Source organism: Cervus canadensis, chromosome 12, assembly GCF_019320065.1.
Source record: "Cervus canadensis isolate Bull #8, Minnesota chromosome 12, ASM1932006v1, whole genome shotgun sequence".
Taxonomy (NCBI): domain Eukaryota; kingdom Metazoa; phylum Chordata; class Mammalia; order Artiodactyla; family Cervidae; genus Cervus; species Cervus canadensis.
This window is the reverse complement of record NC_057397.1, coordinates 62,621,515-62,646,858: the sequence shown is the minus strand read 5'-3', so window position 1 is coordinate 62,646,858 and position 25,344 is coordinate 62,621,515. Positions and strand designations below refer to the sequence as shown.

Sequence of the window (25,344 nt, the reverse complement as noted above, 5' to 3'; positions counted from 1 at the left end):
CATGTCCATTGAGTCGGTGATGCCATCCAACCATCTCATCCTCTGTCGTCCCCTTCTCCTCCTGCCCTCAATCTTTCCCAACATCAGGGTCTTTTCAGATGAGTCAGCTCTTTGCATGAGGTGGCCAAAGTATTGTAGTTTCAGTTTCAACATCAGTTCTTCCAAGGAACACCCAGGACTGATCTCCTTTAGGATGAACTGGTTGGATCTCCTTGCAGTCCAAGGGACTCTCAAGAGTCTTCTCCAACACCACAGTTCAAAAGCATCAATTCTTCGGTGCTCAGCTTTCTTTATAGTCCAACTCTCACCTCCATACATGACCACTGGAAAAACCATAGCCTTGACTAGACGGACCATAGCCTTGATTAGACAGACCTTTGTTGGCAAAGTAATGTCTCTGCTTTTTAATATGCTGTCTAGGTTGGTGATAACTTTGCTTCCAAGGAGTAAGTATCTTTTAGTTTCATTGCTGCAGTCACCATCTGCAGTGATTTTGGAGCACGGAAAATAAAATCAGCCACTGTTTCCACTGTTTCCCCATCTATTTGCCATGAAGTGATGGGACCATGATCTTAGTTTTCTGAATGTTGAGCTTTAAGCCAACTTTTTCACTCTCTTTCACTTTCATCAAGAGGCTCTTTAGTTCTTCTTTGCTTTCTGCCATAAGGGTGGTGTCATCTGCATATCTGAGGTTATTGATATTTCTCCCGGCAATCTTGATTCCAGCTTGTGCTTCCTCCAGCCCAGTGTTTCTCATGATGTACTCTGCATATAAGTTAAATAAGCAGGGTGACAATATACAGGCTTGACGTACTCCTTTTCCTATTTGGAACCAGTCCGTTGTTCCATGTCCAGTTCTAACTGTTTCTTCCTGACCTGCATACCGATTTCTCAAGAGGCAGATCAGGTGACTAATGAAATCTTATTTTCTCATTGACTTTTCCTGTAGATTCACACTTTTTCTTTCCCTTATCCTGTTTCCTATTGTGCTGTACTGCAAAATTTAGTCTTTTAAAAAAAAATTTTTTTTTTTTTTCCTGTTCATTTTAGACCCCTGTGTTGTGTGTTAGTTGCTGCTCAGGCTTTTCTCTAGTTGCAGCAAGTAGGGACTTGTTTCATTGCGGTGCACAGGTGTCTCACCACAGTGGCTTCTTGTGTTGCAGAGCATGGGCTCTCGGGCGCGCAGTCTCGGTAGTTGCAGCTCCAGGGCTCTGGGGCACAGGCTCATTAGTTGTGCAGGGGCTTAGCTGCTCCTTGGGATGTGGGATCTTCCTGGATCAGGGATCAAACCCAAGTCTCTTGCATTGGCAGGAGGATTCTTTACCACTGAGCCACCAGGGAAACCCTTTCATCTTTTACTGTATGTGGTCTTGTTCTCTAACTGTTTTTGTTTTAAGAATAGTGAATAGCTCCAGACCGGCTGGTTTGAGTCCCTGCACAATCACAAGCTTAGTTTTACCTCTCTGTGCCTCAGTTTTTTCCATTTATGACATGAGAATATTGTTAGTACTTCCCTCACAGGGTTGTAAGAATAGATGAGTAAGGCATGGGGAATAGGGCCTGACACACGAATTTCTCAATAAATACTGGTGCTTAAGGTGAGTAATTCTTTAAGGAAAGATGCCGCACCCATGTGCTACTTTGGTATATACCCAACCCAAAGCTATTAAGCACATATAGGTACCCCCAAGCTTATTAAATTTGATTAAACTGGATAATTAGGAGGTGTTTTTAATTTACAAAACACTTCACCATATGATTCTTTAAATAGGCACTCTCTTGAAGCATTACAGATAATTAAACTTGAGTGGTATTGGAGAAGACTCTTGAGAGACCTGTAGACTACAAGGAGATCAAACCAGTCAATCCTAAAAGAAGTCAGTTCTGAATATTCACTGGAAGGACTGATGCTGAAGCTGAAACTCCAATACTTTGGCCACCTGATGTGAAGAACTGACTCATTGGAAAAGACCCTGATGCTGGGAAAGATTGAAGTCAGGAGGAAAAGGGGATGACAGAGGATGAGATGGTTGGATAACAACACCGACTTGATGGACATTAGTTTGAGCAAGCTCTGAAAATCGGTGATGGACAGGGAAGCCTGGCATGCTGCAGTCCATGGGGTTGCAAAGAGTCAGACACGACTGAGCAACTGAACTGTGGTAAACTGGAAATATTAATATTTCTTGTGAAATAGCATGCCTGTATTCCTTACGCAGATTTTATTAAATCTGAGTCACCAGTTTTTTAGATTAAAAGAAATCAGAGATCACCTGTTTAATTCCCTGGTTTTCAGACCAGATTCTACTTTACCAAGGGTTGTGTCTGATCAGCCAGGGGATAATATGCTGGATGGGAAAACATGACATGTCCAATTTATGTGAATATTTGAGAGAAAATACTTTTATAAAGCCTGGCACATACTTATTAGTGCTCATAAAGTTTTGACTAAAATAGCTATGAAAACAAACAAAAACTGTGACTGTTAGGAATAGATGTAAAATTCACATAATGTTAAAGGTAAGAGTTAAAATTCCTGCTGGAAGCTATTTTAAACTAAATCCTCAGACTTCATAAGGATGTATTCTATATTCATCCTCTTCTGGCATCCGAACTGTTTGAGAATCCTTGCTAATTCAGTCTGCTTATTTTCTACTCTCAAACCTAAGCTCAGAGATATGATTTCTGATTCCTAAATTTGGTATCCCAGCCAGGGCTCCCAGGTAGTGGTGTGTTTTGCTGGGGAAGTTCTGATTCAGGTGGACTAAACTATTTTGTAGGGTAATTTTGAATGATTCTTAGTACAGTCTGATCTGAATTAAGACCTTTACTAATCAACGAGTTCTGCAGAGCTCCGTTTACTTACTACATACTTTTTAGGTTTGGAAAATATTTTAGAGTGTAGATCAAGTTGTTTTCCATGTAAGTGAAAACAGAGTGGAGTGAGAAAGTGAAATGAGATACATTTCTGTTACTTCATTTTTTATTTAAGAGTTACCATAAACTGAGCCCTTAGTTTATGCAGAGCCCCATGCATTGTCTTGGGTACATTACCCTACAACCATTTGTGGATTATTCTCATTTATAGAAAGGGAGACTGAAGCTCAAAAAGAGATAATAATTTTCCTAAGATTATATGGCTAGAAAGTGTTAAGGAAGATATCTGAATCCAGGTCTGTCTCATTTGAAGTAAAGGCTCTTAAACACTCTGCCACATAGATTACTCTTAATTTTGTATGAAGTATTGAATTGGAAAGAAGATAAGTGAATTTAACTCAGTGGCATTCATCGGATGTGGTGCAAATCCTGATGTGAATTTTGAAAGTCTGTGCAGGTGGTCAGCATAGTGATTGGGGTAACACTGCTGCCATTTACTAGACAGGGGCCAGGGATGTTAGCCGTCCTGCAGTGTACGGTACCTGACTCTGCTTTGCGTAAAGGAGTGGCTGCATGGATTTAATATGCACTGAATTTTCCAGGAATACAATAAAAAGGCAAGATTGAACTTTAAAAATAAAATTTGTACTTTACCAAAGAGTGTTTATGAATTTAGAGAACCATGTCGCCAGTGGCATTACTACCCTGTCTTAACAGATATACACCTGTATCTCTTTGCCTTTGTAGCTGTTGCGGGCATGTAATTCTATGTATAGGTATGAGTAAAGGCTAGTGTTAAAACATTTAAATGCTTGGAGAATAGCTTGGTTGTGGCTGCACTGAGCTTCCCAGCCTCCTAGTGTCTCCTTCCTGCAGGACCCTTCCCTCCCTACAGTCAGCAAGCAAAGAGTTAATGACTGTTGTGTGGGGGCTTCTAGGATCCCACTTCAGCTCTGCAGATTGGGCCCATGCCTCTGTTGGCACCTGGATCTGTGATTATCCCCCTGGGTTAAACATACCTCTATTTCATAACGTCATATAGTTATGTGAAATACTTACATACAGAAAATAGATATTGTTTTAATTACTTTTGGGCTTCCCTTGTGGCTTAGCTGGTAAAGAATCCGCCTGCAATGCGGGAGACCTGGGTTTGATCCCTGGGTTGGGAAGATCCTGTGGAGAAGGGAAAGGCTACCCACTCCAGTATTCTGGCCTGGAGAATTCCATGAACTGTATGGTCCTTGGGGTCACAAAGAGTCGGACACGACTGAGTGACTTTCACTTCACTAATTACTTTTAGTTCTCCCTTGCATCACAACGGGAGCTTTCCTGGTGGCTCAGATGATAAAGCGTCTGCCTGCAATGTGGGAGACCCAGCTTCAATTCCTGGTTTGGGAAGATCTCCTGGAGAAGGAAATGGCAACCCACTCCAGTATTCTTGTCTGGAGAATCCCACGGATGGAGGAGCCTGGTAGGCTACAGTCCATGGGGTCGCAAAGAGTTGGACATGACTGAGCAACTTCGCTTTCACTTTGTACATCACAATGAGGGCACATATTATAGGACTTGTTTTGATAAAAGTTATGTGTGTAGTAGGTTACATAATTAATGAATTTCATTTAAAAATAGAAGACAGGTGTTTCAAGCTCTTCAGTAAAAGAAAGGGGGCGTTGAGTTTGAGAGCTGAGAACCGCTGTGGAATCAAGCTCCACTAGGTTTTTGTCCCTTTGTCCTTTAAATTGAAATCTTTTGCTGTCCTAAATTAAAGGTACAGCTGGCCTCATCTCAGTAGTAGAAATGAAAATGTTAGTAATTTATGTTCCATTTTTGGTGAGGGTATCATCTTGGAATAGTGTATTTTGTTTTTCATTGATTCACATGGCTCTTGTTTCACTTAATTTTGATAAACTGTTTTAGCTAATTAAATTTTTTTACAAGGTCATAGGGATCTTATCTTCATTTTTCATCCTGCCAACAAACTTTATGCAGTGTCAACCCTGGTACATGATTCAGTTATTTGACAGTACAACACGGTTATTTTTTTCTGTTGAATGAAGAGTTTTTGGTGTTAATACTAGTCCCTCTGGTTATAAATGCCTGCTGTTGATCAGTATCAGTAACTTTTTTTTAGGTTTTTTTTTTTTTTTTTAATGTAGACCATTTTTAAAGTCTTTATTGAATTTGTTACACTGTTGCTTCTGTTTTTATGTTTCCGTCTTTTGGCCAGGTGGTATCTTAGCTCCCCGACCAGGATCGAACCTGCGCCTCTTCCACCGGAAGGCCAAGTCTTAACTACTGGGTCACCAAGGAAGTGCCCTATGATAACATTTTAGTGTCATTAACCTGTCTATAATAAATGGAGATGTATTATATTGAAGATTCAAATTCTAAATCACATGAACATTTATTCATTAAATTTATTTTTATTTTTGAAATTTATTTCAAAATTTATTACTTTCTTTCCAGAAATGTCTAATGCAAAAGAAAGAAAACATGCAAAGAAAATGAGAAACCAGCCCACCAATGTGACTTTATCCTCTGGCTTTGTGGCTGACAGTGGTGTAAAGCACCATAATGGAGGTGGAAAACCTTTCCAGTCTCAAAAAGGTAAGATACACATGGTACTCTCTACAGACACTTCCCTGTGGATCAGATTGCTTTTGTCAGTTCCTTTGGTAATCATAATCTAAATGATGGAGGAGCTAGATTAAAAATAGATACAATTGACCCTTATTATTTGCAAGCTTTGTATTTGCAAATTCTCCTAGGTGCTAAATTTGTAACCCCAAAGTTAATCCTCATGGCACTTTGGTGGTCATGCCAAGAGTGGGAAAATTTTTGATTCACCTGATGCGGGTATTTCCAGTGGAGTTCCCAGTGCAGTCCTGTTTGACCTTCCTACCAGAGGAAGGAGGCTGATGGGGCAGGGCTGTGTGGCGGGGCTGTGTAGTGTAAGAAACCCCAGCTGTCATAGGGGTTTGGATGCCGATTGTGCGGCCGCCCCAGGCAGGTCACTTAACACTTCTGAACCTCATTTTCTCTTTGGAAAAGAAAGGAAAGACTGAGTTGTTCTCACGATTTAAGACCGTAATCTCTGAGATATATGTAACACACATACACGCATGCTCCTTCCTTTAGGAGCAAGGGCTCAGTGTTCACTCGTTCACTGTTGGCTGTGACTTTCTAGAACATAGCGGCTGGGAATAATGAACTGGCTGTACGTATTTTAGAGCTGATGCATTTTATCTGTACCTTAACAGTTTATTAAATAACACTGGTATGTTTCTTAAAAGAAATACAGTGCCTTTCTCATGTCTGCATTTAACTTTTGTACTGACTTTAGAAATCTTATAAGGTGATGTGAAGGGGATAGCTGTTTATTAGTCAACACAGGAAATAGAAAATAGATTGAGATGCAACACTGACGCCCAACAGGCCAGGTGAGAAGCCTTAACACGTCGTATCTCATTTATATCTCACAATGACAGACTTTGCAACATGTTTCATGATTATAGGGGCTTAATAATTGTCACCACAATGGAAATAAGCAAGAATGCAGTGAAAGTCTCCACTGATCTTTCTGTGTTCACAGAGAGGGATTTGATGATATCTTGAAGTCAGAATGGTTTGAATGCCCAGGCATATGTATAGAAATTGCCTTTATTTCTTTCTTAGCATAGCGGCTATCCATTGGAGTGTGCCAGAGCATTAAGATGAAAGAATAAATATGCACAATCAGGTGAACTGTAGTATTTAAGGGAACTTGGGTGTAAAATTCACATTGTACTATTTATATGGAGAAAATTCCCTTGTATCTGTTGTATCCAAGTGTCACAGGGACATGGTTAGCTAGCATGCCGCCTCCTAGCTGTGTGACCTTGGGCAAGTCAATTCACCTCCCCACCTGGGATCCCTCCTCTTGCGGGGGAGGACAGGAATAGCCACCTTACAGGGGGGTTACAGGACTAAAATCCCGATCAGTGTTGTCGCCCAACACTCTCATCCTTATCTCTGATAAAAGTGACCTGTTTCTTCTTGTTTTCTTTTTGAAAACATACTAGAGTCTCATCCTGGAACTTCCCGACAGCGGCAGACCAGAACGACCCACCGTCCGCTGGCTGAGTCTGATGCGAAAGAGCAGCCTTCCTCGAGGGTAACCTTTAGAAAAAAGGGAGGATGGAAAGCGGGTCCCGAGGGCACTTCTCAGGAGATTCCCAAGTATATAACTGGTAGGTGTCTGTACGGAGGCCAAGAGTGGTTGGGCTGTGAGCTCTGTTTCTCCTGCAGCCAGATTTCTAGTGCTCTCTGGTGGCTCAGTTAGTAAAGAATCTGCCTGCAATGCAGGAGACCCCTGGGTTCGATTCCTGTGTCTGGAAGATCTGCTGGAGAAGGGAGAGGCTACCCACTCCAGTATTCTTGGGCTTCCCTGGTGGCTCAGCTGGTAAAGAATCTGCCCGCAATGCGAGAGACCTGGGTTGGGAAGATCCCCTGGAGGACAGACAGGGTACCCACTCCAGTATCCTGGCCTGGAGACTTCCAGGGACCGTGTAGTCCATGGGGTCTCAGACTCGGACACGACTGAGCGACTTTCACTTCAGGTGTGTCTCACCTGCAGCCTGGACTCACTGCCTGGGCCTGCTTGCTCTCCCCCCTCTCTCTCACCACCTTCTTAGAGGTCCTGATTTGTCTTTTTTGTCTTAAAGTTGTCTTTGGCACCACCCCATCCTTGTTAAAAAATATAAAATGCCATCCATACCCTTCAGCACACATCTCCAAAGATAAAACCAAATTCAGCGCAGTCTGAGGGCAGTCAAGGCCTGTGAGGTCCTGTCTCCAGGCCCTTTGTTGCCTGGTTTCCTGAGGCCCCCTCGTTCACCCTCATCCCCACTACCTCATAACTCTGTATTCTTATGGTCTTTATGCCTTCTTGGAGGATTTCACTTAAGTGTCTCCAGCACTTTGTTTATTCTTTAGGAAAAAAAAAAAGTCTATTTTTCAATAAAGAAAACTAAAAATAATTATGGTTATATATTTGTAAAAAAAGCAGAAACTATTAAGGAAGAAAACCCTTGGAATCAAAACTTAGATTTTGTTTTTTCTTTGTTTTCTTGTGGGATTATTACACTTAAGAATGGTTGTGATTATATTGCATGTAGCCCTCTGTTTTAAAAAAGAAAACCTTTTAAGCTTATTTTTTTAAACTCTTTTTCTGATTAGGAAAGTAGAACTGAATCCTTGCAGAAAACTTGAAAAATATAAGTTGAAGGACAGTTTCACAATCATGTAACACAGAAATAACTACTGTTGGTGTTAATCTATTAGGGGGTTAGCACAGTAGATGAATTGTAAGCTCATGTACTTAAAATCTATTTTCTTCCTGAAATCTGCCAAGAAAAGTATTGATTCAAGATGAGTTTTTAATGGCATTGCTATTTCCTTTGACAGCTTCTACTTTTGCTCAAGCCCGAGCTGCTGAAATCAGTGCCATGTTGAAAGCAGTGACCCAGAAATCTTCTAATTCGCTGGTTTTCCAGACTCTGCCACGGCACATGAGACGAAGAGCCATGAGCCACAATGTCAAACGCCTTCCTCGGCGGTTACGGGAGATTGCCCAGAAAGAGGTACGAGAGTCCTTTAGTGTAAATGTTTGGGTTAGTAGTTCTTTAAAGAAATTGAGAAGTATTAGCCTAGTAGAATTGGAGACGGAAATGGCAACCCACTCCACTGTTCTTGCCAGGACTCTCTCACCACCTTCTTAGAGGTCCTGATTTGTCTTCTTTGTTTTAAAGTTGTCTTTGGCACCACCCCATCCTTGTTAAAAATATAAACTGCCATCCATACCCTTCAGGGTATCCATGCTCCCCAAGAACGGGGGAGCCTGGTAGGCTGCCGTCTGTGGGGTCGCACAGAGTCGGACACAACTGAAGCGACTTAGCAGCAGCAGCCTAATAGAATTTATTAAAATGAAAACTAAGAAATAACATACTCATTTTGCATATTTTTTGGTTTTTCATTATCTTTCCCCCGTTAACCCCATACCCCCAAAATTAGCATGCTGCTGGATATTATAGCTACTTTTAAATATAGCATTTGAAACCTCTCTCTCTTTATGATGTTAAACAGTTGGTGTTCCCCAGTCAGATTTAAAATAAATTTTGACCTTCTTACCAGGTAAGTAATTTAGCTCTGCACTTTGGAGTGTGACCAGTCTAGAGCTAGAAGTTTAAAAGATTGCCTTTTGTCTTTTTTAAAATTGAAAACTTGTACTTGGATTTAATTTTTGTTCAAGTCCTGGGTTTTTTTTGGCTTTACCAAAATTCTTGGTTTGGTCATTCTGTGATTGTCCAAACACCCTTTGTCTTCATTAATTGATTCAAAATTTCTTTATCAAGTGACTTCTAGGCACTGGCATGACGCTGGTGGTGGGGTTAGAGTCCATTAAGGTAAAATCCTTATTCTTAAGGGGCCCACAAACTAATGGAGAAGAGTTTTTCCCACAGAAGTTTAGCTTAGCTATGGAAGAGAGGAAGAGTGAAAACTAAACAGGAATTTTGTACTTTCTAGATTTAATGGGAAGTCTGTTTCTTTATGATAGCATTTAGCATTTGTCTTTCAGTACTTAAGTGATATGAGTTGTGTAGGTTTTTCCCACTTTTATATTTTTGGTCTTTGGTTTTGGGTTTAATTATGATCTTCGAGGTTAAAAAAACCATAGAAAGAAAACAACAAAGAGCTAGCATTTGATTTATTCTTTCTTGCTGTCTGATATTGATAGCCACACATCAGTTTGACTTACTATGTTGAACATTTTGTAAATATTCTAATCTTCCCAGGCCCCAAAGTTTGCCCAGTTCATGAGTGATAGAACTGAGCTTCCTTCCTAGGTTTGCCTTTTCCTAAAATCTTCATTCTTTCTGCGACCTCCTCTACTTTCATTGGAAAAGATCACCAAGTTAAAAAATTAAACTAGTGGAGTCCGTAAGGTATTTCACTTCACCTAAAATCAGCTCTTTGAATTCCTAACACTTAACTTTGTTTTGAGATGGTCACAAACCGGGATCTGCCTGTCTTCTTGAAACTATAGGCAGAGAAAGCGGTTCATCAGAAAAAAGAACACTCAAAAAATAAGTGCCATAAAGCTCGACGATGTCACATAAACCGCATACTGGAATTTAACCGGAGACAGAAGAAGAACAAATGGCTGGAAACGCACATCTGGCACGCGAAGCGGTTTCACATGGTCAAGAGGTGGGGCTACTGCCTGGGGGAGAGGCCGACAGTCAAGAGCCACAGAGCCTGCTACCGGGCCATGACGAGCCGCTGCCTCCTCCAGGTACGCTCTCTGAAGCCAGCTGCCACTTGGCGCGCTCCCCTCTGTTTCTATTTAGGCTCTTCCCAACCCTTTTAGAAGAGTTCGTGGTAGGCCAAAGCCCTACCTAAGATTATATATTTTAAAAATAATTACTGGGTGAGAACCATTTTGCTAGATGCTGGAGTTGAAGCTGCCTAAAGTTTTGGAGGAGACTGACAATCAGATAATTAGCCTGATATTCAGTTGTAAGGGAAAACTGTGCAATACTAGGAGTATTCATAATGAGAACAGGAGTGCTTCCCTATGCAAGTGCTGTTTGAGCCGAACTCTAAGGGATAAGAAATTGCCAGAGTGGGGAAGGTAGAAGGCAGCCAGCTAGGGAAGGATTGAAATAAACTCAGCGTGACAAAGATGAAGAGAGTGAGAGCGGGGCCAACATTAGGGCGAGATTAGTTCTGGAGAAATAAGTCGAAACCAGAGCCCACGGGGGCTTGGTCATGCGCCAGGTTTATTCAGCATTGATTCATTTAGCAGTCATTCGCCACCATAGATATTTGAGAAACATCTCTGCTGGGAAGTGTGTTTTAAAGCCTTTGAGAGGACAGTTGATTTTAGAGCTGCATAATGGTCTTTGTCTGTCTTGGCTGTCCTAGCTCCTCCACCCCAGCTGCCTGCCCCACTCCCCCCAACTCCGCATGAAATTGCTTCCTCTTTTTTTCAGTACATGTCTAGCAATCTTTTCTTTGCAGAGGGCCTTTCAATGGCAGGATGGCCTTGGCCAACTTTAGAAAGCTGTTAGTATTAGCATCCTCTGATTCCTCTTGAGAGCAATATAGCAGAATAATCAATACAAGAACCTGAAAAAAAATTGTGGTAAAAAAGACATAACATCAGATTTGCCATTTTATTTTTAAGTCTGCACTTCCGTGGTACTTATTACTTAGGTCTTAAGTATATTCACATTGTTGTGTGACTCATTATCATCCATCTCTGGGACTTGTTTGTCTCCTCAAGCTGAAAGTCCCCATTCCTGTCTCGCCCCGGTCTCTCAGCTACCATTCTACTTTTCATCTTTGTGAGTTTGACCCCTCTTGGTGGCTCACATGAGTAGAATTATATAATACTTGTATTTTTGACACTGGCTTATTTCCGTTAGCATGATGTCTTCAAGGTTCATCCATGTTGTATCATGTGTCAGAATTTCCCTCATTTTTAAGGCTGAATGATATTCCATTGTATTTTGTACCACATTGTGTTTATCCATTCATCTATCAAAGCTGATCCACTTTTGGGTGGTTTCTACTTCTTGGCTATTGTAAATAATGCTGCTGTGAACATGGGTGTACAAACATCCCTTCAGTTCTTTGCTTTCAGTTCTTTTGAGTACATACCCAAGAGTGAAACTGCTGGCTCATGAAGTTCTTGGTTTAAATTTTTGAGGAACCATCATACTGTTTTCCATAGAGGCTGTACCATTTTACATGCCCATCAGCAGTTTCTCCACATCCTCACCAACACTTGGTGTTTTCTTTTTTCTTTTTTGATAATTGCCTTCCTAATGGGTATAAAGTAAATACAGGAACCTCTTAAGAGCCTTTGATTTGAAGACTCAGCAGCAGAAATCATGGATTAGAGTCAAATTCTTCATTTTACATTGCGGGACTGGGATGCAGAGTGATCAACTGACTTGCCCAGGGCCACACAGCTTGTTGGTGACCTACCTAGCTCTTGGAAGCTGACTCCCGTGGCCCATGCTTTCTCCTCTACCATCACTCAGATTTTAAGGCAGACATAGTTACTTCTCATTTGGGGCAGAATTTTTGCTGTTATCCCATACTTTCTTTACATCAGCCCTAAGTAATAAAAATGATAGCTAGTAATAAATATTTTTGAATACTTAATGTCTGTTTTAGTACTTTGCATATGTTTGCTCGCTTAATCCTTACAACAACAGTATTGGGTAAGTGTTTACTATTATTTCCATTTTACAAATGAGGAAGCTGAGGTACAGAGAAGTTGGGCAGTTTACCCACAGCCTTACACCTAATGAGTGGTGAAGCTGGGATTTGAACCCAGGTAGTCTGGATCCTGGAGAAGGCGATGGCACCCCACTCCAGTACTCTTGCCTGGAAAATCCTGTGGATGGAGGAGCCTGGTAGGCTGCAGTCCATCGGGTCGCTACGAGTCGGACACGACTGAGTGACTTCACTTTCACTTTTCACTTTCACACATTAGAGAAGGAAATGGCAACCCACTCCAGTGCTCTTGCCTGGAGAATCCCAGGGACGGGGGAGCCTGGTGGGCTGCCGTCTATGGGGTCGCACAGAGTCGGACACGACTGAAGTAACTTAGCAGTCTGGCTCCAGAGTTCCATGCTCTTAACCATCATTCTCTGTTGTCAGCCAGTTGAACACACTCTAGTGGGGTTCATCTGCCACTGACAGCTGGGAGTGGATCACTGTTGCTGGAAGATTTCTGTCAGCACAGATGAACATGAGTTTGTGGGAGCCTTTGCTGTACTTTGCATTTTAGTTTCTGTGTGTACTGGATTTGCTTACAGGAGCTGTGGCAGAGGGGTTAGCTCGGGGGTCAGTGAGCCTGACTCGAATGCCAGCTTCTCCCCTTTCTGATGACATGACTGCTCAAGTAGCAGTCTGTCTCAGTGTCTTCACCTGGCAAATAAGTTAATGCTGGCATCTGATCGCAGGTGTTGGGAAGATTAAATGACAGTCCAGTACAGGGTTAACCCTGCTCTGACACTCAGTAACCTTTCAGTAACTATTAACCATTATTATGTCTTTAACATAATTGATTTTATTAGCTCAGTCTGAGCTCTCTTCATCCTATTTAAATTGATAAGACTTTATTCTCATTACTTACATTTTTCCTTGTACATTGCTTAGTCAAAGTTGGATATCGTGGTTAATACTGAGCAGGGGATGGGAATTCCCTGGTGGTCCAGTGGCTAAGACTCCATGCTCCCAATGCAGGGGGCCTGATTTTGATCCCTGGTCAGGAAACTAGATCCTTCATGTCAACAGCTAAGATCCAGAGCAGCCAAATAAATAATATTAAACAAACAAAAGAGAGAGACTGAGCAGGGGAGAAATGTGGGGTAAATTGCCTCATGTGTCTTTAGGCTCAGTGTTGAATAATCCTAAAGTCCTAAATTAGCTAACCAAAGTGAGCATCCTTAACATAATTTTGCTGAATTTATTACAGTCTTGCTTATTCTACTTAGATTTTTCACTTTAGGTGATTTTGGGGCGGGATAATCCTTAAAGGCAGTAGTTTTTACAAATCACTTGGAACTTATCTGTGAATATAGGAAAAAACACATATTTCCTTTCTGAAAAGTAGGACACTGCCACTTACATTTTAAATGGAAATTCAAGTATTTAATAGTATCTCCCTCTTTTTATAGGATTTATCCTACTACTGTTGTTTGGAGTTGAAGGGCAAAGAGGAAGAAATACTGAAAGCACTTTCTTCAATGTGTAGCATAGACACAGGTAAACTTGTTTCAAAGCTGAGTCCTGTTTAAGTCTGTATATTTATTCATTTCATGAACAAGTGTCTGCTTAAATATTTTGGAATTTAAGCAGGCTTTACAGAGATAGTTCTTCCTGACAAGAATGTTCATGTAAGGAAAGCTTGGGGTAGCTTTTAAATCATTTCTAACATTGCTGAGTATAAAGTGAGAAAACCATTATTCTGGTGTAGTAAATCTAGGTAGGAAGAAACTCAAAATTCATTAAATCATTTTCTCAATAAATTTATTTGAGAACTTATCATGTGCCAGGATTTGATCTAAGCAACGACCAAAACTAAAATCTCATCTGTCGTGAAGATAGACAGTAAATAATCTTGGAATTTTGTTTTTGTTTATGTCAGGATTGACTTTTGCTGCAGTCCACTGTTTGTCTGGAAAGTGCCAAGGGAGCGTCATGCTTTACAGGGCAAATAAATATCCCCTAGAAATGCTGGGTCCTGTGACATTTATGTGGAAGGCCCGGGGGGCGCCTGGTGACACTGCTGAGAGCAGGCAGCTGTGGATCTGGCTTCACCCAGCTCTGAAACAGGTATAATCCGTGACATTATTTCTCATCACTCAGTCGCTGGGTCCTTGACTGCTGTTAGAAATCAGTGCTACAGAAATTTAAATTGTGTGAAAGTTTGACTGATTGCTTGGTATTGGAATATAGGGAGGATAGTTATGTTAATATTAATAAGTGAAGCAAATCTTGACCTGACTTTTGGTAAGCCCTGAGTAGAAGTAGAGATGAAACCAGTCTTATACAAATGGCTTGAAATGGTGCATAGAACTAACGCTTCCATCATTCTGAATTGGTTCATTGCATTCATGTGCTTGTTAGAGCCAGTTTGATGATGAGAATCTGTTTTGAGTAATTCTGATGATTTTTTAATACTGCATTTAGCTTAGCTTCCCTCTTTTAGCATACTCATTGCTTTCATACAGTGGACTGTAAATTTTCTCCAAATTCGTCTTTAAACTAGTTTTTAAAAAAAATTGGTCAGAGTAGTCACGTTGTTTTCATTAATTTTGGACTTTTAGGAGTTCTTTTTTTTGTTTTATGTGTCAGACACTACTCAGAGGAATCAAAAAAGCTTTTTGACAATTTTAAATTTAGCTTCATTTTTGTGAGATAAGCATATAAATTTTTACAGGTAGAAAAAATAAACTAAACCAACTTAAACTTGTATTTAAATTCGGAGTTTAAAATGTCTGAACGTGTCCTTAGGGTATCTTAGAGGAGGTAAAAGCAGTGTGCCAGTGTATGGAACCTACCGAGGCAACTGTCTGGATCCCAGATCCCCTTCTGACACCGTCTCAAGAGAAAAGCCAGATTGACCTGCCTGAAGAAAAAATCGGCAAGAAAAGAAAACGGAAAGATGATGGGGAAAACACTCAACCAGTTAAAAAAGTCATTGGTGATGGAACTAGAGATCCACTTCAGCCATATTCTTGGCTCTCCCCAAGCACAGGCATCGTGATCCGGTATGGGCTGAACCTCCTCTGAACCTACTGAATGTTTTCAGTGAAGGCGGGCTCTGTTTTTGTCAGTGAGACAGACATTATATGCAGTATAAAGCCCTTCTCTTTCTTTCAGTGATTTGACGATGGAGATGAACAGATTCCGGCTGATCGGTCCTCTTTCTCACTGCATCTTAACTGAGGCGCTCAAAGCTGCTTCCGTCCACACCGTAAGAGTAAACCTGATTGCATTGCTTTGTTCTGGTCAGGTCCTTCTTAGCAAATTTGTGAAACCTAATGTTTAATTCGGCAGCATTTGGGGCCATAGCTTATACATGTTTGTTTGCCTGTTTATGCTTATTATCAGAGATTTTTATCTTTCATTTCTCCTAGAATAGCAAATCTAAGTGAATATAGCAAGTAAGCTGATTGGTTCTTATTTAAATACAGACTGCTCCTGCAGCTTCTGAATTTTGTAAAGGGTCTTAACTTCTGCTCCACAGGTAAGTAGGTAACAGGGAGCCACCCCTAAAATCCCTGAAAGTATGTGCCAGGTTTCTTTGTTTGTATTTGTGTGATGCATCTCTGGGGTTCATTCTCAGGATGGTCTAGCAGGTTGAGAGCAATGTGTCAAATGAACCTCTGTTCAGTAGAACTTTTTGCAAGGATGCTGTTTCTTTGTGCTGTCCAGTATAGGAGCCACCAGCCACAGGTAGCTACTGAGTGGCTAGTGTGACTGAGGAAGTGAATTGGTACTTGTACTCATTTTAATTATTAATAGGTAAATTCAAAGCTGTCTGTGTCAAGTGGCCGCCATGTTGATTGCGCAGGTCTGGAGAGTAGAGAGTAGATGAGGCATCAAACTCAAATGTGAACACTTTGGGTTCAGATTTGGTTCGTTTTCCTGTGTCAGTGCCTCTCAGCGTCCATGCCTCTCGCTGATTGGACATGTCTGATACAGTGATAGACCCTATCAGAGTTTGAGCTGCTGGAAGACAGATACTTTAAAAACCAAAGGTGACCTCTGTCTCTTCACTGTTTCCTCACTAGTCTCTGTCATCTCTGGCCTGGGTCCTGAAGCAGCTTCTCAACTTTCTTTCATTGTTCCCATTTTTGGCTCCTTTCTCCACACAGGAGGCAGAGTGATATTTTAGCAATTTTTTGTTTTTTTCCAAAGGAAAGTGAAGTGTAATTTTCTTCTTTTTTTTTTTTTATTAATTCATTAATTATTTTTTGCTGCACTGGGTCTTTGTTGCTGTGCGGGCTTTTTCTCTTGTTGCAGTGAGCAGGGACTACTCTCTAGTTGCGGTGCACAGACTTCTTACGGTGGCTTCTCTTCTTGTGGAGCACGCAGGCTTCAATGGTTGTGGTGCACAGGCTTAGTGGCCCCAGGGCATGTGGGATCTTCCCAGACCAGGGATCGAACCCATGTCCCCTACATTGGCAAGCAGACATCTTAACCACTAGACCACCAGGGTAGCCCCATTTTAGCAATTTATGCTCATCAAGCTACTTCCTGATTCAAAGCTTTTGGATAGCTTCTCATTGTTTGTGAGAAAAAAAAAATCCAAAGCCCTTAATTTGACTGGTAATCTTGTGCCTCCATGCCTGTCTGGCCTTATCTCTTCTCATGTTCGGCACTTCAGCCACACTGGCTTCTTCCAGTGGCTCCTGGTTCTAGAACGTGTCAGATCTCATGTCCCTTTGAGACTGTCTGAATTTTCTGTCTCTACCCCTCTTCTTGGCTGAGTCTAAAGGTTTCAACATCTGTATCACTTTCCTCTAGAATTCTTTCCTGATCTCCAAGTTCAATTAAATCCTTGCTGCTGTTTTCATTCCATCTTGCACCATTCCTCAGTTTTTACGTCTAGATTTGTTCACATGTCTTTGCGATGTCCGTGTCTCAAGACTCTGAGCTTCATGCTGGCAGGCTCGGGGCAGTCCTCTTCTTGACTCTGTGCCCCAGGCTCAGCGCAGTGCCTGGCGCTGACTAGGCATTCCACGCTGGCTAGTAAGTTGCAGAGGGAGGATTCGAACCTGCCAAGTTTGGTTCCAGGGTCTGTACTTTGAATCACGTGCTACCTGAGTGTCTGTGAGGTAAGGGGCTCAATGTATTAATATTATAGGTTAGACTCTGTAAGGGAACATCCCCCTTCAGCAAACTATGGTATGAGTCACAGCTGTGACGTTCTCTTCCCGGGCATGCATGTGGTACTTGAAGTGCTGTTTGAAACCTCAGTTCCTAGTTCTGTTCAGAAAAAAAGGCAAGTAAAATAGATTATTTCTTGAAATTTCTAGAAATACTATAGTAGTAATATCTTCCTTTGCTAAAGACTTCTTCAAAAGGGGTTTTGTTTTGGTTTTTCTTCAGTGAGGAAAATTGTATTGCTTAGTCTGGCGATGAGGTTGGTAGTGTTGGGAGAAGAGCAAGGAGCAAGGTCTCTCGTGTTGGCACTGTGCTCCGGAGACCACAGGCGTGTGGTACGTTAGTCAGGTAGTCTCTCAGAAAACGCAGATATTCTTCTTAGTGCAGAACTCTTGAGAGAAGCATAGTCCTACGTCCTTGTCTTTGGTTAGAAGAGTTGTTAATCTGATGTGACAGTTTCCCTGGTTCCTCTCCAAAAACATTCATTCTAAGAAACGAGGATGAAAGGATGGAGGCCAGTAGCACAAACGTTTTAACCAAAATTATTAAGCCTGATCCATTGTGTGTCTGGTGAACAGGAGTTGTTGTTTTCTAGGAGGGAGAGGACACAGAGAAGACACCTCACCGTTGGTGGATTGAAAGCTGCAAGAATCCTGATAGTGTTTCCCTTCATCACAGACAAGCAGCCATTTTTGACTTGCTGGGAGGTATACGGGGGAACGGGGCTTCCCAGGTGGCGCTAGTGGTAAAGAACCCGCCTGCCAGTGCAGGAGCCGTAAGAGATGCGGGTTTGATCCCTGGTTGGGAAGATCCCCTGGAGGAGGGCACAGCCACCCATTGCAGTACTCTTGCCTGGAGAATCCCCATGGACAGAGGAGCCTGGCGGGCTGCGGTCCACAGGGTCACAAAGAATCGGACATGACTGGAGTAACTTAGCACTCAGCATGCATACGGGGGAACACGGGAGGAAGATGGGGAAGATGGGAGGGGTGGGAACTGGGTTAAAAGAGCATCTTGCAGCTGAGCTACCTAAATATAGTGGTGCTTTTCACTTTGAAACCGTTAAAATACAGCAAGAAGCACAAATGGGATGTTAGTATTTTAAATAAATAACTGGTATTCTGCTACTATACGTAAATGCATATACCAGCTACTAAACTGAAGTCTTTTTACCCACACATGATTGCATTTGTATATAAAGCTCCTGTAGTTATTGATAGGGATATCCGTGTTCGTGTTGTAAAATGACCTGTTATGTTAACTTAATGTTTTTGGTAAAGCGTCACTCTTTATGAATGTTAATTTATTCTCTGAAAGTATCATTGAGAAGATAAAAGGGAATGTGTGTCTTTATAAAATCAGCCCAAGATGAAAATTTCATTAGAAACATTTGAAAATGAAAGCAAAATATGTATGTATTTGTGAATAACTTCCTGTTTGCATTTTGTTTTGTTGCTAAAGGAATAACATCACCAGCAGAAATTCCAGCAGGTACTATTCTGGGACTGACGGTTGGTGATCCACGAATAAATCTGCCTCAAAAGAGGTCCAAAGTTTTGCCCAATCCAGAAAAATGCCAAGGTAAAGTTCCTGAGACAACCCTGGTTTTCCTTAACAACTGTTCTGACTAGTCAGTCCCATTAGAAGAATTCCATCAGTGACAACTTCTGCAGTAACTTTATCTGTAGAAAATTTCAGGCCATCTTTTCACTTGCCTACCTTTTCAAGGTGATCATGATAAAAGGAAATGGTGTATCAGGAAGTATCTTTAGCTGTAAACGTGTATCCTGATCCTTATGTTCATTTTTTCCCCTGAGTTCTCTATTTTCAATATCTAGTAAAAACCTGCCTCTGCAAACGGGGTTCTCTGAAAATGCCTGGCTTTTCAGAATTTTAATTGTGAGGAAGGGACCCGCACCCGCAGCTGGTCTTGTGCTCTTTGGAAGCCTCTGTCTGACCATACAGATGACCCAGGTTCGAATCCTGGCAAGGCCATCCCAGGTGCTGAAGGGTAAGAGGTCTCGGCTTAGAGTCAGTAGCGTGGCCTTTGGGGGTTTCTTAGGGGACGTGGTTGGGGGTGGGTGGGGGCTGGCTAAAATCTTAGTCTGATCTGCACAATTGTGATAATGCCTCACTGTGTTTACTGTCATTTAAGCCCAGTTAATTGGAAGAATAATTAAAATCAGTCTGTCAGTTTTGGGAGAAAAGATACTGACTGGTGTGTGTAGTAACAACTTGAGATTTGTTTTTTTTTTTACCTTCACAAGTAGGTAGATAGCTTATTAAGGGGGCAGTACAGTACTCTGCCATAACCTTAACATGAAAGGTGGATTGGATGAAAGAGGAATTTAAGATAGATAGGTAAGTTAGTTAATTAGAAAGTCTAACACTTTAATCAATGAATTGTTGGCTCTTTCTTTTCTTTTTTAATAGCAGTATGGTTGGGTACAACCGTAGAAGTTAGAGCATCTACTACACTGATAGTTGTTGACTGTCAGAACAATCTCAAAACCACAGTTAAACTCTGCTTAGTCTGTCTTGCTGCCTCAAATCCTTTTTTGGAATAATTTTTAAAAATTCCTATTGGGGTGTAGATTTACAATGTTTTATTAGTTTCAGGTGTACAACAAAGTGAATTTGTTATTCATATACGTTCAGTTCAGTTCAGTCGCTCAGTTGTGTCCTACTCTTTGTGACCCCATGGACTGCAGCTGGCCACATACATACACATATATCCCTTGTTTTTAAGATTCTTTTCCCATATAGGCCATTACAGAGGATTGCGTAGAGTACCCTTCGCTCTACAGTAGGTCCATGTTAGTTATCTATTTTATATTCAGTAATGTGTATATGCGTCAATCCCGGTCTCCCAATTTATTCCTCCCCTCTTTCCCCCCAGCCCCATAACCATAAATTTATTTTCTACATTTGTAACTACTTCTGTTTTGTAGATAAGTTCTTTTGTGGCCTTTTTTTTGAGATTCCACATATAAGCTATATCATATAATATTTGTCTTTCTCTGTCTTACTTCGGTCAGTATGACTGTACCTAGGTCGATCCATGTTGTCATAAATGGCATTATTTTGTTCTTTTTGATGGCTGAGTAATAGTCCCTTTATATTTGTACCAAATCTTTATCCATTCCTCTGTTGATGGACATTTAGATTGCTTCCATGTCTTAGGTATTGTAAACAGTGCTGCAGTAACATTGGGGTGCATGTATCTGTTTGAATTATGATTTTCTTTGGGTGTATGCTCAGGAATGGGATTGTTGGATCATACTGTAGCTCTATTTTTAGTTTTTTAAGGAATCTTCATACTGTTCTCCATAGTGTCTGTAGCAGTTTTGGGAAAAGGCAGTTATGTATTAAATTCTTTCTAAGGCTTTCATTGTTCATTTGCTAAGTTGTGTTCAACTCTGCAGCCCCATGGGCTGCAGTACGCCAGGCTTCCCAGTCCTTCACTATCTCCTAGAGTTTGCTCAAACTCAAGTCCATTAAGTTGATGATACCATCCAATCATCTTATTCTCTGCCACCCACTTCTGCTCCTGCCTTCAATCTTTCCCAGCATCAGGATCTTTTCCAATGAGTTGGCTCTTCACATCAGGTGGCCAAAGTATTGGAGGTTCAGCTTCAGCATCAGTCCTTCCAAGGAATATTCAGGACTGATCTCCTTTAGGATGGACTAGTTTGATCTCCTTGCTGTCCAAGGGACTCTCAGGAATCTTCTCCAGCACCACAGTTCAAAAGCATCAGTTCTTTGGCGCTCAGCCTTCTTTATGGTTCAACTCTCACATCCATATATGACTACTGGAAAAACCATAGCTTGACTATACAAACCTTTATCAGCAAAGTGATGTCTCTGTTTTTGAACATGCTGTCTAGGTTTGTCATAGCTTTTTTCCCAAGGAGCAAGCATCTTTTAACTTCATGGCTGCAGTCACTGTCTACAGTGATTTTGGAGCCCAAGAAAATAAAATCTATCACTGTTTTCAGTTTTTCCCCTTCTATTTGCCATGAAGTGATGAGACTGGATGCTGTGATCTTTAGTTTATTTATTTTTTTTTTTGATCTTTAGTTTATTGAATGTCGAGTTTCAAGCCAGCTTTTTCACTCTCTTCTTTGACCCTCATCAAGGGGCTCTTTAGTTCCTCTTCACTTTCTGCCATTAGAGTGGTATAATCTTAGTATAAATCAGTTCAGAGAAAATTAAAGTCTATCTTGAAAAAACTTTACAAAATGATAACCAAGATAAGCCTAGTTAACCATCTGTCATCATACAGATTTATTTCAATATCATTGGCTATATCCTCTGTCCTGTACATTGCATCCCCATGACTTATTTATTTTATAAATGGAAGTTCGTGTCTTTTAATCTCTCTCAACTATTTCATTCATCCCTCCACAAGTCTCCCCTCTGGCAACCACCAGTTTGTTCTCCGTATCTATGACTCTGTTTCTGTCTTAGGTTTTGTTTTTTAGATTCCACATACTAGCGATATCATTTGGTATTTGGCTTTCTCTGTCTGGCTTAGCATAATATCCTCCAAGTCCATTCATGTTGTTGGAAATGGCAAAATCTCATCCTTTTTCATGGCTGAGTAGAATTCCATTGTATATGTACCACATATTCTTTAACTGTTCATCTGTTGATGGACCCTTAGGTAGCTTCCATACCTTGGCTATTGTAAATAATTGATGCAGTGAGCATAGGGGGTGCACATATCTTTTCAATTGAGTGTTTTTATTTTCTTTGAAAACGTACTGCAAAACAGAGTTGCTGGATTGTGTGATAGTTTGATTTTTCGTTTTTTGGGGGAGCCTCCATTCTGTTTTACACAGTGGCTGCACCAGTTGACATTCCTACCAACAGAGTATGAGGATTCCCTTCTCTTCACATCCTTGCCAGATCGGTGTCCCCAGGAGGACGCCCAGTTGCCTCCTGACTTTCTGGGAAACTTTAAAATCAGCAAGTAAAGGCTCTTTTCAGACTGCTTCCTCTGTACTGGTTCTTGGAGCATGTAGATTTTGTGCGCACCCTTTCAGAGTGGGGTCTGTGTTTCCTGTAATCCTCCAGCTGTCCTGTAGTCAATCCCAGCTGGCCTTCAAAGCCAGATGTTCTGTGAGCTCATCCTCTCCATACAGCTCCCCCAGGCTGGGGAACTTGATGTGGAGCTTGGGCCCTTCGCTCTTTTGGGAAAACTCTGCAATTGTGATTCTCCTCCTGTGTTCTGTGGGTCACCTACCCTGCCCGCCTAGCCCAGGGAGTGTGTGGCTTGACTTTACCAGGTCTCTACCTCTCCTCTCCAGTTCCTTCTTTATTTTCTTTACCTGTAGGAAGTCTTTCCTGCTAGTCTTCAAGATGTTCTCATACATGGTTGCTCTGTAAACAGTTGTGATCGTCCTGTGCCCACATGAGGAAGTGAGTTCAGGGTCTTCTGAACCGTCTTGACCACCAATCTCACAATCTCAGCACATCACAACTGCAGAGTCACTTCCAACTTTTTTTTTCTTTTTCAGCCATCAGACCCATGTGGGTATGTTCTATTGAGTGATCTTTTGTGTTGGCATTTTAGGACCTTAACCTAAACCCATTAATTGTCTGATTTTTGTTTTTTTCTTTTTTTTCTTCTAATTCTTCAGTCCAACAAAACAAAATCTGAAAGATATTTTTCCCCCTAGTGTTGAAATAGTTGCATATAGGATATCTCTTCTATCAGTATGCATGTTCATAACTGAAACAATTCCTCCCCCTTTCCCACTGGAGTATTTTGGCCGGTGTGACTCGTTTAAAGGGATGAAACAACGTAGTTCACAGAAAATATATTCATTTGAAAGGAATGAGAGCAATACGTTTTACAGAAAGGGAATTCACTCAGTTCAATAAAAATAGGGTTGTTAGAGACTTGAGATAAAAGGACAGAAAAAAAGGACAGTATCTGTTAGCTCAGGACTTTTGGGTCAGGGATGATATAAAGAGCTCTGAAGCCTGTAGTTAAAATATAACTTGTGCAATCAGAGAGTATGATCAAGAAGTGGTTCTTCGCCTCTGCAGTGATGCCTAGAATTTGATTATCTTCCCTGTGGAATCAGGCAGTTATTTCGAGGAAATTTAATGTAATATTTGCATCTTATACACTAAAAATAAATGTCAAGTAAGTTTAGGAGCCTGCACTGTTTCACAGATCATGAAACCAACTGTAAGAGTAACAGTTTCTATTCAAGTAAATAAATTCTCTAGAGAAGTAAATGCCTGTAGAATATTTTCCTCTAACAGAAAGTCCTCTAGCATCATTTAGAATTTGACCCTTAAATTAAAGAATGTGGTTTAAGGCTGTTTCTTTTCCCTCTTAGATAATGAGAAAGTTAGACAGCTGCTTCTGGAGGGTGTGCCTGCGGAGTGCTCGCATAGCTTTCTCTGGAACCAAGATATCTCTAAGAGTGTCACAGAGAATAAAATCTCGGATCAGGTAACTAATGGTAAAGTCATGAAAACAGGTTGAAATTCATCACTTTAGAGACCATGAAAGTTATTTCATACTTTATAGATGCCCATAGACTTCCTTTTATTTTTAGACTTTTGATCCCTTACTTAATGATATAAACAATGATTTTTCTGTTTTAGAGAAGAATAATCTCTAGAAAAGATGAATACAGAGACTTTTTCTTGAAAATGATAGTCTTGTGGTTTAAATATGTTTTTCATTCATTATGTTTTTCCCCTTAAATGTTCTCAGTCTGTAATCTCACAATGACTGAGCTCCTGCCAGCACCAGGTATTGTATTCAGTGATGGGGCGAATGCCTAGGATACAGTTGAAGAAGTACAGAGTATGAAGGAAGCCCAAAGAATGGGTACTGAGCCCGGACTAGGGAAATTAGGGAAAGCTTCCCAGATGGAGGAGCCGGTATTTGAGCTAACTCTTAGGTGGATGGTCAGAATTAACCAGACTTCTTGGGGTCAGGAGCCAGGAGTCAAGGCTACATTGGAGAAACGATTGTCCAAGTTGAGGGGAAGGGCAAGGGCCCAGACCAAAAACAGGGTGACCTGTTCAGGAATCTCCAAGCAGATCAGTATCTTAGAGTTAAGGGTGAGGCAGGAGACGGAACTGAAGAGATTAAAATGCAGGTCCAGTGTAAAAGACCTTGAGGCATCTTTGCATTTGGACTGAAGATGTAGGGGCCATTGAAGATTTTAAACTTGGCCATGACATGATTAGATTTCACTCTGGCAGTGTTGTGGAGACTAGGGATGGGGAAGAGGGGGCCTGAGGAGCTGGAGAGAGGACACATGGTTGGATGGCCTTAAAAGAGATCCTTAAAATAGTCCAGATGGCATGGTGGGGGCCTGAAGTGTGTCTGTGCAGCTGGAGTGGAGGGGCTGGGGAGTAAAACCGACAAGACTCAGTGGTTGATTGGAAGATGGGACGTGAGAAAGAAGGCTTGTGGGTTAGCTTCCAGGGGTCTAGCTTGGATTTAAGAGCTCAGCTGAAAGAGAGCCAGAGCCAGGTCTGACTTGTCACTCTTGTCTTCCCAGGTGCTAGCAAAGTGCCTGGTGTATCACAAGTGCTCAGGAAATATTTGAATGAACGAGTAAATGAATGAACAGTAAATATTTGAAAGGATGATGAATGAGTGAATGAGCTGTGAGGATTGTGCGTCCTGCTGGCTGGGGCACAGTGGAAGAGAGGGACACAGCGGGGCAGATGAGCTCGATCTCCGATAAACTGGGTTTGAGAAGCCTTGAGCTGTCCCAGGAGCAGATGTCCAGGAGACAGGTGTCTGTCTCAGGAGGAAACACTGGGGCTATAGACATAGATACTTTGGAATCACTAAGGATTAAAAAAAGGAGACCCAAGACTTGGTCCTGCATGCAGGGCGTTCCTGAGTTAAGCTCTGTCGCTGATGGAGATGGTCTCTGCTGTGGTCTTCTCAGTCGAGTGGCAGGCCTCTCATACCTGCTCATCTCCTTTGACAGCTGGCAAGAAAAATCTGAAAGGATGTTGTTACTC

General features: G+C 41.4%; 1 protein-coding gene across 2 annotated transcripts in view; it reads left to right on the top strand.

The window, feature by feature from the left end:
• POP1 (POP1 homolog, ribonuclease P/MRP subunit) overlaps positions 1-25,344 on the top strand; it is a 36,171-nt gene that overhangs the window by 2,167 nt on the left and 8,660 nt on the right. Inside the window, exons 1-12 of one of the 2 annotated variants that reach the window (XM_043483353.1) lie at positions 2,118-2,162; positions 5,344-5,484; positions 6,939-7,106; positions 8,323-8,498; positions 9,962-10,210; positions 13,614-13,701; positions 14,084-14,271; positions 14,953-15,209; positions 15,322-15,415; positions 17,927-18,038; positions 18,793-18,912; positions 23,688-23,803. In XM_043483353.1, coding sequence (XP_043339288.1) covers positions 5,346-5,484; positions 6,939-7,106; positions 8,323-8,498; positions 9,962-10,210; positions 13,614-13,701; positions 14,084-14,271; positions 14,953-15,209; positions 15,322-15,415; positions 17,927-18,038; positions 18,793-18,912; positions 23,688-23,803 — 1,707 coding nt within the window. In that variant the 5' untranslated portion in view covers positions 2,118-2,162; positions 5,344-5,345. Of the gene's footprint in view, positions 1-2,117; positions 2,163-5,343; positions 5,485-6,938; positions 7,107-8,322; positions 8,499-9,961; positions 10,211-13,613; positions 13,702-14,083; positions 14,272-14,952; positions 15,210-15,321; positions 15,416-17,926; positions 18,039-18,792; positions 18,913-23,687; positions 23,804-25,344 lie in introns of those variants that run through there. The other variant, XM_043483352.1, reaches the window with a different exon arrangement.